The 12,946-nt window shown below is 39.4% G+C and overlaps 1 protein-coding gene across 1 annotated transcript in view; it reads left to right on the forward strand.

The window, feature by feature from the left end:
- The window catches only part of ULK4 (unc-51 like kinase 4), a 397,461-nt gene that overhangs the window by 124,913 nt on the left and 259,602 nt on the right, over window positions 1–12,946 (forward strand). The window contains exon 23 of the mRNA XM_077811124.1: window positions 11,620–11,753. Within this exon, the coding sequence (XP_077667250.1) occupies window positions 11,620–11,753 (134 nt within the window). The remainder of the gene's footprint in view (window positions 1–11,619; window positions 11,754–12,946) is intronic.

Here is a 12,946-nt window from a genome sequence, read left to right on the forward strand (position 1 = left end):
TGTTAGTATTTGATATAATGAATTGATTTTTGTTTTTGCTTACACTTTTTTTTTCCACAGTGACCTTTTTTTCCCTGTAGCTATTATTTCCCATTTCTTTGCATTTGCCATTCTGTTATGTGATGTATGGCCTCTTTCTTGACTTGCACTTTGTCTCACTTCAGATGAAGGTACATCAAATAAATATGACATAAGTCAAAAGAAATAAGGACTCAATGTCTCCACATCAGTTCTCTGTTTTTAAAGTGTACTATAATATGCTGTAAGCACTTCCCAAGTTTTTTCAAACCATTAGTTTACTTAATAAAAAAACAATCAGACCATTTTGTGAAAATGTTGGTTAGACAATTCGACAGGTGTCATAGTCCTAAAATGAAATATTTTTTTCAAAAAGTTAATGTAGTCCACTCTTTGGTCTTGTTGGTGTCCTTATTAGGACCAGGATGCAATATGAAAATGAGGGGATGTTGCACACCTTCTTTTTCTCTGCAATCTTCAGCATGTATGTGATGCTTCTGGTAGAGATCATGAGACATTTTCATCTTCAGGTTCATTAGTAGGCTGATAATGCTTAGCTCTGTGTCTTTCTCAATCAACCTTGATTCTCCATTCTCTTTGCTTTCCTCCTCCTTAGCTGACACAGGGTCCTGTTCATCCAGAATAACAGGGTTGGTGGTGTTGGGTAGAGGGAAACATTTTGAAGAATTGATAGGAATTACGATTGCTCCCTCTACTGAGGAAGTATTCTCCCATTTGTCTCCTGGAACAGTACTATCTGGGTCTTACTGGTTCAATTGCTGCTGCTGGATTGGTAGGCAGTGTCTTTGGCTGGCCTTAGAGGTTGCACCCTCATCATTGCTGTAGTTATTGATCCTATTTACTCCTGCTACCTGTCTGTAGAGTTGGCCTTGTGTGGAAAGATTCTTAATGAAGAATCCTTGGTTCTAGAAATTGATTTCTCTCACAGATGGCAAGAGCCTTAGATCTGTGGTGCAAGACATTTCTGGGTCTGTAATGATCCGATTACTTAAATGGGTGGAAGAGCCTAAGTAAATTGTTGGCAATAGTTTTGTTTACATTTTTGAAATCTCAGCCCACACATTGATGTGGGATATATTATAAATTACTTTAATAAATCTGCTATAGAAGATTATGATAAAATGAGCTATTGTTATATCATTTTCTAGCAATAAGACAAAATAATTATTTAAGACCAGAATTAAAGCACCAGCAACCCACTTTTTTTGTCATCTTGATTTTGTGAGCATGGAGGCCAGTGCTTCAGTGCTTTAATCTTCATACAACATGTATACATCTAACATCTTTATCTACTCTGTTGATAAATAATTTTCCATAAAACAGTATATTGCCTTTAAATATGTAGTTTTCATATACTGTAGTTTTGATACTTCATCAGAAGAATATCTCTGGTAGACCAACAGTGACCACCTTTATGTAGTTTGAGGTAAACAATATTGTAACACTAATTTAAGAAGCATGGGTTGGCTATGACCTGTGGGTCACTAGGCAATTGAATAAACATTATAATCAAAGACACCCCTATCTTATGTGTGTCTTTAATGTAAACCACTGTTGACAGGGCATCCAGAAAATATACCTTAAAGTCTAAACCAGTAGCACTCATCCATGAAATAAATACACAAAGTACTTTCCTGGTTCTTGCAAGTTTTTTCAAGCAGATAAGAATGTTCCAATGTAATCCTCTACTCCCATGATTAAATTGTAGTATTATTTTGATTAAGCATCTCTTTGTGATTCAGTGATCAATTGACGTTTTTATTTTAAGTATATCCTACAGATTATGTGAAAAGCAATAGAGGATAGTACTTTTTAAAATTATACTTCTTAAATTGACTTCTGAATCTGACAAAACTGTCAGAAAAATATTTTATCCACACATCCTGTCTATATTACCAAGCTTAGCTCCAAGCACAGGGGCAATTATATTTACTCAAGCTACATTATTTCCAGATCTTTAAAAAGGCCCCTATCCTCCAGACTTATACACGTGCTTAACTTTATCTTCCATAAATTAACCCATTGGTTTCAATGGGACTACTTATAACACATGCAGTTAACATGTGCGTAAATCTTTCAGGATCAGGGCCAAAGTTAATTTCAGGTCCCTATTTAGCTTAAGGACCCATGGTTTTGATGTAAAACACAAATTAAAAATAGCTTCTGATATAATTGGGACTTAAAACAGACATTTGCTTGACCATTAGAGAGTATCACCATACATGTAGTTTTCATGCAATTTAATACAGTGTTAAATTATGGGGCAAGCACCTGTGCTGTGTGATTATTTTGGAAGCATTTTACAAGTTGTTTCTCAGTGTTTTCTAGAAGTGCATGTATTTTCTCATTGTTTGATCAAGGCTTTCTCTTTCAGTTGATGAAAATATCTCTTCACGTCGTAGGCAGTCATTATTTTACTGATTAACTACACCCAGCTAATTTTCATTGCAACAGCTAAGATTTTGTGGGGTTCTGGTAGGCAAAGTTTAGGTTAAAGCTATTCTTCAGTTAAACAGACCGTAAGGCAATACATGCTTTGTATTCTGCTTTGAATAGCATGGTTATTTTGGAATCATGTCATAAGTGCCAATGTAATTGCTGTATTACTTTTTCTCATAACTCATTACCAAATTAAATAGTGAGGATCATAATGTTCCTTGTTTAAATATTAAAAATGTAAGTCTGAGCAGAATTGCAGCATATAATGTAAAAATATTGAATTTTCCTACTGAAAATATTTTGCCTCACTAATCATGGTAAAATCATTAAAAATTGCTGGTAGGTGCAAATTAGTTATGGTGCTCAGTGTTGGTAAACTCAGTTGTATTGTAGCAGGGAGCATACAGTATATTACCTGAAAATGAAAGTAATGGAGATATAAAGAAAGGAAACTGAATATTAAGGACAAAATTCCACTATGTGCAATGTGCAGCCCTGTGCACCACTTGTGAATGGCAGGGGTCTGTGATGACAAATAAAGGCATCTTGTATTGTTGGCCAGTCAGTCGCAACTGTATAAATTCCATAGCAGGATAATGTGTCAAGTCAAACTGTCCTGGTAGCAGTGAAAAAGGGGAAGGTCCTCAGTGTTCCCTCTGTTACTTACCTTCACCCTTTTCACTGCTCAAATCCTAAACATGACAGTCAATAAACCTGACAAATGAGCACAGGTTTTGTTAGGTTTATTGACTGTCAAGAAAGATTATTGCATAAACTGACTGCATAGATCCTCGAACTCTTCAGAATGCCAACAGAATTATTCTAGTCCATCACTCTTCATGCCATCACAGAGCCATCCAGCCCTAGCTAGCCAACCCAAGAGCCTGTTGCAGGGACCAAGACTACCTATTGAAAGCCCTCTTTTTTGAGGTCCAGCCTATTGGCTGACTCTTGAAACAGGGCAACCCAGGGACGTGCACTGCATTCCAAGCCCTGCCTCACAGTCTCATGCTGCCTGGTAAGGCCATCATACCTTAAATTGCACTTAAGCCTTATTTTTGAGGATGTAAGAGGTATTAACTGGTGCATAGGCTTTGTGCTGACTGTATGCACAAGGGTGCATTTCAGCCAAGTGAAATGGACGTGCAATTCCTATTAGTAAAAGATATAAGAATAATATCAGAAACTGTACAAATTGTGATTTAAAAGCTCTCCTCGTATATGTGATGTGAAGGAAATCTGGTGCAACTTTATATTTCCTTATTGGAAAAAGATGTATTTCTCTGGTCCTGAAAGAGTTAGGAAAATATCCTTATTTCCCACTCCTTTACAATCCCCGTTCTTGAAGTTCTTACCTAGGGAAATAGAAATAACTCTGAGAGAACCTGTCAGTGCAACTCCTAATTGGCTGCAGGGCCCTCTGTGAGTATTACAAAGCATGCCCTCCAAAAGAGTAAGACAAGGTCTGGGAGTCATTGCCAGACTCTTTTAAATGGCAATGTAGACTACCTGCCAGGTCAGAGCACTCCCGTTAGGCCACTATGACTTGCCATCTACTGCACTGGGTGGATCTATGATTGCTGTATAAAAATTATTACTGAGAAATGAGGTTGGGGTTTTCAAAGAGGCCTACTGCAGTTATGCACCAACTCCCATTGAACATGATGGGAGTTGGTTGCATAAATCTTAAACATATTTGAAAATCCCAGTCTTAGTTAATGAAAACTATTTGCTGCTCTGATTTAGATTCACTTTGACTGTGCTGATTTATCCACCCTGCAGAAAAGTGCTGCTTGCCACCAAATTATTTCAGTACCACATAAGTTGTGTCCGCAGGATGTGGGCAGGTTTTCAGTGCTTAGGGCTGCCATTCATGTACCTCACTTTTAAGACTGTCCTTAGTTTCATCTTAACTCCTTTTATTTTGTATTATTCTTATCTGGTAACAAAAAGTATTAAGTGTGAGATTTCTTCATATTTTTTGTGTCAAGTCTCTTTATCTAGGTGAATAATAAGTAAGATTTGAAACTTTTTCAAATTCATAAAAACCTCATACTTTCCTGCTATGAAATATATTCAGCAGTTCAGAGCTTATTTCATTTGCTATACCAACAGGGGGTTTATAGATAATTTCCATACTTTTATTTCCCTTTCTGGGAGCATATGTCAGCTGCACTGCATCCAAAATCTCCCCCTGCAGCACAAAAGATAAAGGTTTGACCAGACTTGCACATTAGTCTAGAACTACAGTAGATTCCTAAAACTGAAATTCCTATTAGACTATCAGAGTACAATATCTGACTTCCTTTCTGGATAATATACTGAGCTGTCATGTCTATTTCTTTTTACATACTCTATATTTTAAAAGGATTTTTCCTTGTTTCTAGTGAACGTCTTCCAAATTATTTACCTTCACTTCATTTTATCCACTAAAAAGTTGCTGTTGGGGTGGAGTTCTTTCCTTAGGTTGGAGAAAAAAGGAGAGGGGTTTTGTTTGTTTGTTTGAAACCTTCAGTGAAAACTGATAAATGTTCAAAACTTTTAAAAATCAGACCATTTATGTAGATGCCTATAACTGGACTAAGAACCTATCTCTAGGTACCCAATTTTGAAAATCTTGACCACTATTAATAATGTAGTTGCCCCCCAAAATGTACAACTTTGATCTCCAGAAATTATAGTTTCTTTGGAAAGTAGAACCAGTTTTCTAGGAAAATACTTATTTTATTTGTTGTTTTTGTACCTTGAGTACATAAAACAAATATTTATTATTACATTAAACCTAGGAAATAAATTTACCCAGAATTATATCACTGATCTTTCTGTTCAGACACAGAAAATTTAAGGGAATAATTTATTTGTGATTAAGAACTTATAAATAATATTAGGTTGTGGTGTTGGAAAAATGGTTGAAACCTTCGATTGTTTTCTGTATAATCCTTAGGTTGCCGTACAGGGGAGTGATAGGACACAACGTACCATAAATATAGCCAGGAAGCTGAATTGATTTGCATGCCCAACTTCTCAGAGAATGATTAATTCATCCTAACTGTTAATGCCATGTCTATTTTATTAATTCTGGCATTTCTTTGTTCACTTTGTGTCCCTTTGACTGCATGGCAGACATATACTTGTTATGCATGGAATAAGTGTGATACTTTTGTAGGCCCAACTTTGCTATAAAAACAGAACAGGTGTTTATTTGGGACAGTAAAACATTCTGGTAAATTATTCTATGGTAGGGTTGCCAGGCGTCCAGTTTTCTACTGGAATGCCCAGTCAAAAAGGGACCCTGGCAGCTCCGTTCTCGGCTGTGCTAAAAGTCCGGCTGGCTGCAGCATGGCAGGCAGGCTCCGTACCTGGCTCCGCATGGCTCCCAGGAAGCGGATGGCATGTCCCTCTGGCTCCGACAGGGAGGGGTGGCTAGGGTGGCTCCATGCTCTGCCCCCGCCTGCAGGCACCACCCTGACCACCAGCTCCACAGCCCCCATTAGCCAGGGTTCCTGGCCAATGGGAACTGCAGGAGCAGCACCTGCAGGCGGGAGCAGTGTACTGAGTCCCCTGGCTGCTCCTCCGCTTCAGAGCCAGAGGGACATGCCATAGCTTTCCGTGAGCTGCGTGGACTTCCTCCATATCCAGGAAATGCCGGGGCTGCCTGAAGCCCGCACCCCCTCCCGTGCCCCAGCTCTGAGCCCCTGCCACACTCCCAACCCCTCGGCTCTAGCCTGGAGCGCCCCCTGCACCCCGAACCTCTTTTCAGCCCAGAGCCCTCATCCCCTCCCACACCCTGAACCCCTCATTTCTGGATCCACTCTGGAGCCCATACCCCCTCCCACCCCAGCCTGGAGCCCCCTCTTGCACCCCCAACCCACCCCCCCTTGCACCCAGAGCAGGGGTGGGGCCTGGGCACAGGGCAGGCAAGGGGTATTCAATTTTCTGCAATTAGAAAGTTGACAACCCTATTCTGTGGATGACTGTGAGGAAGGGAGAATGTTTGCCTAGGGCTTTAGAACAGTAAACTTCCCTAAAGCTGACTGTACTTATGTGGGAATTGGCAGGATTTTGTTGAGTTGCTATCAGTGCTATCAAATAATTTAAAGAAATATTGGTGGTCTTTTTTGGAAGCAATTGTCAACTTTGGCTTTTTTGTGGGAGAGAAGAACATAACTTTGAAAAGGGGAGGGTTTTGCACATGAAGAGAGAGAGCTGGCCATACTCAGGAGCTTTACATGTATTTTTACTTTTCACTTTCCCCAAAATAAGTAAACACACATCTGATGCTTCTCAAACACTCTTTATGTTGGATTTTGCAAGAGAGAATTCCTTTCTTAAAATATAAATATATATCAAACTTATTGTGCTAGCCTTCACTCAACAGCTTGTTTAGATAATGTGTAGACAATTCTAAACTTACTATCTCACTCAAACTAAATTTACAAGAATATTTAAAGAAAAATATGATACTCATGTTTCTCATACTTAATATTTGGTTAAACATATTCTCTCTCAATGAAAGAACATATTTAAACAACTTTAATTTATTTTGTTTTAATTATTCAAGGCAACTGAAAATGTCTAATAAAACTACATATCATATATATAATGAAAGTTGGAGTTGACTGATAAGATGGGCTTTTGAATAGTTAACATGTATTTTATTTCATCAAAATTGACCATAATTGAATAAATCATACCTAAAGTCTAAGGAAAATAGCTAGAACCTTTGGCAAGTATAGCTGGATCTGCTGCCTTTGGGCTCCTGTGGTGAGAAAAAGTAAATGGTTACTGAATGGATCACTTATTTCTCTCTCTCCTTCCTACTCCCCCCATATAAGACACCATAAAATAAAGGTTTTTGTTGTATTTCAAAATATGCAGTTTCATCATTGCTTAGGGGCCCAGTCATGCAAACTCTTTATTCAGGTGAGTAGTTCTTATTCCAGTGAATAATCCCATTTTATAATGGGACTGTTCTCCTGCCTGAATAGAGGTTTGCAGGACTGGGCCCTAACATACCACATGCTTACACAAGAAGTTGTTTAAATCCAGTTATTTTCATCATCCTAGACAAGGACACCTTTTGATTTCTGTATTAATGTGGCACTTTGGGTCCAACCCAGACCAGTAAGAGATTGAGTCACTGTCTGCCCTGTAATCCTGTGCAGCCTTGATTCAGCGCCCTGTCACCAGCAGCAGGCTCAAAGCACAGTAGCTTCACTCTGGCTTCCACCAGCCTTGGTTACTCCTTGCAGGGTGACCCCAACACCCTCGCAGTCCCAAATTTCCATTTAAACCATCTGCTTTGTAGTGCTCACTAAACACTTACAAAAGTTAAGTTCACTGATCCCTTAGAAAGTGTAACCAGCAGTTTATTAGCTTAACTGGGGTTAGCAAACACTCTGTTTAATCAAAGCACTGGCTTAGTTTATACTAAAAATAAAACAAGTTCATTAAACAAAAAGACATAGGTTTAAGTGATACCAAGTATAAGGACTAAAGATAGAAAGGATTACAAGCGAACAAAAGTAAAAATATGATTCTAAGACTAACACCTGAGTCCCTCTTTTTCAAAGAAGTGTTTCTAACCAAGTCTCTTCCAGCATAGCTGACCATACTCTTTGGCCAGTACCCCTCAGTTCCTTTGTCCCTTCAGGTGAAGGATGCCAAAATGGCTCCCCCCCCCCGCCTCTATATATCTATATAGCTATATATCTATCTCTAATCTTCCCAAAGTTCATTGACCTTGCTTCAGGAAGCAGAAAGGTTTCTTGAGGGCACAGTCTCCATCCCCCAATGAGATTTCCTCACATGCTCTCCTGATGGCTTTCAGAGTAACAGCCGTGTTAGTCTGTATTCGCAAAAAGAAAAGGAGTACTTGTGGCACCTTAGAGACTAACCAATTTATTTGAGCATAAGCTTTCGTGAGCTACAGCTCACTTCATTGGATGCATACTGTGGAAAATACAGAAGATGTTTTTATACACACAGACCATGAAAAAATGGGTGTTTATCACTACAAAAGGTTTTCTCTCCCCCCACCCCACTCTCCTGCTGGTAATAGCTTATGTAAAGTGATCACTCTCCTTACAATGTGTATGATCAAGGTGGGCCATTTCCAGCACAAATCCAGGGTTTAACAAGAACGTCTGAGGAACGGGGGGGAGGGACAAGAGGAGGAATAAACAAGGGGAAATAGGTTACTTTTTATAATGAATCAACCATTCCCAGTCTCTATTCAAGCTTAAGTTAATTGTATCCAATTTGCAAATTAATTCCAATTCAGCAGTCTCTCGTTGGAGTCTATTTTCGAAGTTTTTTTGTTGAAGGATAGTCACTTTGAGATCAGAAATTGAGTGACCAGAGAGATTCAAGTGTTCTCCGTCTGGTTTATGAATGTTATAATTCTTGGCATCTGATTTGTGTCCATTTATTCTTTTACGTAGAGACTGTCCAGTTTGCCTTGTACACGGCAGAGGGGCATTGCTGGCACATGATGGCATATATCACATTGGTAGATGTGCAGGTGAACGAGCCTCTGATAGTGTGGCTGATGTTATTAGGCCCTGTGATGGTGTCCCCTGAATAGCTATGTGGGCACAGTTGGCAACGGGCTTTGTTGCAAGGATAGGTTCCTGGGTTAGTGGTTCTGTTGTGTGGTATGTGGTTGCTGGTGAGTATTTGCTTCAGGTTGGGGGGCTGTCTGCAGGCAAGGACTGGCCTGTCTCCCAAGATTTGTGAGAGTGTTGGGTCGTCCTTCAGGATAGGTTGTAGATCCTTGATAATGCGTTGGAGGGGTTTTAGTTGGGGGCTGAAGGTGACGGCTAGTGGCGTTCTGTTATTTTCTTTGTTAGGCCTGTCCTGTAGTAGGTGACTTCTGGGAACTCTTCTGGCTCTATCAATCTGTTTCTTCACTTCCGCAGGTGGGTATTGTAGTTGTAAGAATGCTTGATAGAGATCTTGTAGGTGTTTGTCTCTGTCTGAGGGGTTGGAGCAAATAAGGTTGTATCGCAGAGCTTGGCTGTAGACAATGTATCGTGTGGTGTGGTCAGGGTGAAAGCTGGAGGCATGTAGGTAGGAATAGCGGTCAGTAGGTTTCCGGTATAGGGTGGTGGTTATGTGACCATTGTTTATTAGCACTGTAGTGTTCACCTTGATTATTATACACATTGTAAGGAGAGTGATCACTTTAGATAAGCTATTACCAGCGGGAGAGTGGGGTGCGGGGAGAGAAAACCTTTTGTAGTGATAAACACCCATTTTTTCATGGTCTGTGTGTATAAAAACATTTTCTGTATTTTCCACAGTATGCATCCAATGAAGTGAGCTGTAGCTCACGAAAGCTTATGCTCAAATAAATTGGTTAGTCTCTAAGGTGCCACAAGTACTCCTTTCCTGATGGCTTTGTTTACCTTGCTTGTGAAAATGCTTTTCTTTGACTTTGGTCACATCTTTTGCTAAATTTACACTGGAGACAGGTAGGTAGCTACCTTCCCTCCTGTCTGGGGGAGAACCTCTTTCTCCCTTAGTGTGGTCACAGACTTCAAAAAAGCATAATATCAGTGAGTATCCATAATTCTTCATACAATGTTAATACATACATTTTACAATGATATTCATCACCAGTGTGTCATTAGTTTTCAAATGATGTATAACATCTTTTAGATACAGATTATGACAGTAGCATGATAGGCATAGAGTGAGTCTGTCAGGCTTGAGAAGAATTGCTGATACAGACTGCACAGAATAGTGAACCACCACGGGGCCTCTGTCACATCTATTTATTTATTTTTTAAAAATAGTGGCTAAGAAAGGGGATGGATTAAGAGAGCTGAAAACGGTCCTTTTTAAAAATCCTGAGAACAGATCCAATCCATTGGCAATTAATGTTTCCCTGCCAGTATGCCAAAAACCTACTCCTAAACTATAGTTTAAAATAATTTCTTACTAGGGTTGCCAACCCTCCAGGATTGGCCTGGAGTCTCTAGGTATTAAAGACTAATCTTTTGTCGTGATGAAATCTCCAGGAATACATCCAACCAAAATTGGCAATCCTATTTCTTACTCAAAGCTCGCTGTCATAATTTCTAGACTGAACAAATTAAGAATTTGAAACATTTAATATGTAACAAATGTGTAAATTAATCCAGTCCATTTTCCTCTCCACAGAGAAATTTGGTCTTAAATATATGTCATTAACTCTGGCTTCTTGAGTATGCGTATTATTATTTATTACAGCTAAATATACTCCTATACTGGAGCATGCTGGAAGAGACTATCCTGATCCTGGCCCACGTTGGGGATGAGCTCTGGGACGGATCATGCCTGAAAAAGGAACCCACAGGGACACAAGGGATGTATGCCTGCTGCACCATTCCCTAGAATGGCACAGGGTGTGCACATCTCTGTGTCTGCAGCCAACTCCATAAACAAGTGCTGTGGAAGAAAATCAGTGCTGTGGCCTTTCTGGTGGCTTTCACTACCGGGGTGCTAGGAGGGAGCAAACGGAGGTTGCAGTTGTTCCTGGCCACTAATGCTGGGATGCAAGGAGGCAGAAGTGTCTTGTGCTCTCCCTCACAGGTTGCACACCTATACAGTGGCCAGGCATAATCTGACTCTTGGTTTTTTAAATTTTTGTTTGTCCAATGGTGCACATATGTGGCCTGATTTTCAGTGGTACTGAGTACTTGTATATGTCATTAACTTTGGGAGATTTGTGGCTTCACTGAAAATCACACCACTTCTTTTAAGTACTTAAAAAGTAGGTTTTCAAATTTATATTTAGATACACAAATTGAAAATTTGCTGCCTTGGTTAAGCAATTTTTTTTGCATTACAATTCAATATAGACTGTTTAAAGTTAGAATCTCCTATTCAGTTTTTAAGGGCCAATTCATTCCTCATGTAAGCACTATATCCCCATTTACACTAATAGTGTTGTACTTGCTTACACCAGAGTTTAATTTGGCTAATTGTATTTGGTTTATCTATACCATAGGTACCCATAGAAACATTTGTTGTTGTTTTTAAAATAAACTTTGTTTTAAAGACACAAATCTGGAAGTGCTTGCCTCAGTGGCATTTTGAGATACAGTATCAGTTTTTTGTCACAAGAGGTAATCTTTTGCACTTGCTTATTTGTAGATTGGTGATGTACATTGAAAGAGACAGCAGAAAGACTACACCAGGAAAAGAGCAGCAAAGCGGCAATGAATACCTGTCAAAATGCCTGGACCTTCTCATCTATCACATTGTGCAGGAGCTGCCAGGAATTCTAGGTAAATTCAGCTGGCTGACTATGAAAATAATTTTTTTGTCTGTCTTCTTTCCTCACTCCCTTGTGGAACATTTAAGTATCTCTTTAAAGAGTAAAGACAACGGTAAGTAGAAAGATATTTTCTCCCTCATTTACTGTTTATGGCGTTAGCTTCGTCAAATTTCTCAGTTATATTGTGACCACATAATACTTTGCATTTGAATCTTGAAAAAATGTTTTCTTTTATTTAATATTTCAGTCATGGTGGCACACAAGGTCCCAATCAGGACTGAGGCTCCATTACGCTAAGTGTTGTATAAACATTTTTAAAGACACAGTCCATGCCCCCCAAAACTTACAGTATAACCGTGACCTACAAAACATGGAAGAAGAGAGATGCAATTGTATATATTATATAAACATATATGTGTAAGTCAGTGGTTCTCAAACTATTGTACTGGTGACCCCTTTCACATAGCAAGCCTCTGAGTGCGACCCCCCCCCCCATAAATTAAAAACACTTGTTTATATATTTAACACCATTATAAATGCTGGAAGCAAAGTGGGGTTTGGGGTGGAGTTGACAGCTGGCGACCCCCCATATAATAACCTCGTGAAACCCTGATGGGTTCCAACCCCCAGTTTGAGAACCCCTGCATATATAAGTGTATATACATTTATGTGAGAATGTATATAGTTATAGTTGGGGCAGGTAGCACCACCTATTAAGGTGGTCCATTGTAAAACCCTGATTTCAGTTGCTTATAATTTTTAAAACTTTTGGGGTGAAATTTTACATGCTGGATTTCTGCTTCAGGATGAATTTTTCTAGAAAACTACAGCCAATACAGTTCAGGTGCCTCTAATAAGGAGGACGGGAAAAATAATTGTTTTGTCCATGTTAAATTCTCACCATTTCTTCTTTGAATAGTTCTAATGCCCCCATGCTTTGGAGCAGGGACTTCAAATTTGGCTGGGAGTGGTCTTTGAGTCAGGGTGTGCTTTGTGCTAGCCCCATGAAAATCCACCCAAATTTGGCCAAATTATAAGCCATTGGAGAATCACAGTTCACATGTCCTTAGTAGAGACTTTTTTTGATTGTAGCAGCTAATTTCTGAACAGTCCAACCTCATTGAACATGTGCCTCTCTCAGGTCCTGGTGCTGACCAGACTGCATGTGTACCATCCCCATACAGCAACCAAGCATACTCCATG

Source organism: Eretmochelys imbricata, chromosome 2 (genome assembly GCF_965152235.1).
Source record: "Eretmochelys imbricata isolate rEreImb1 chromosome 2, rEreImb1.hap1, whole genome shotgun sequence".
Taxonomy (NCBI): Eukaryota; Metazoa; Chordata; order Testudines; family Cheloniidae; genus Eretmochelys; species Eretmochelys imbricata.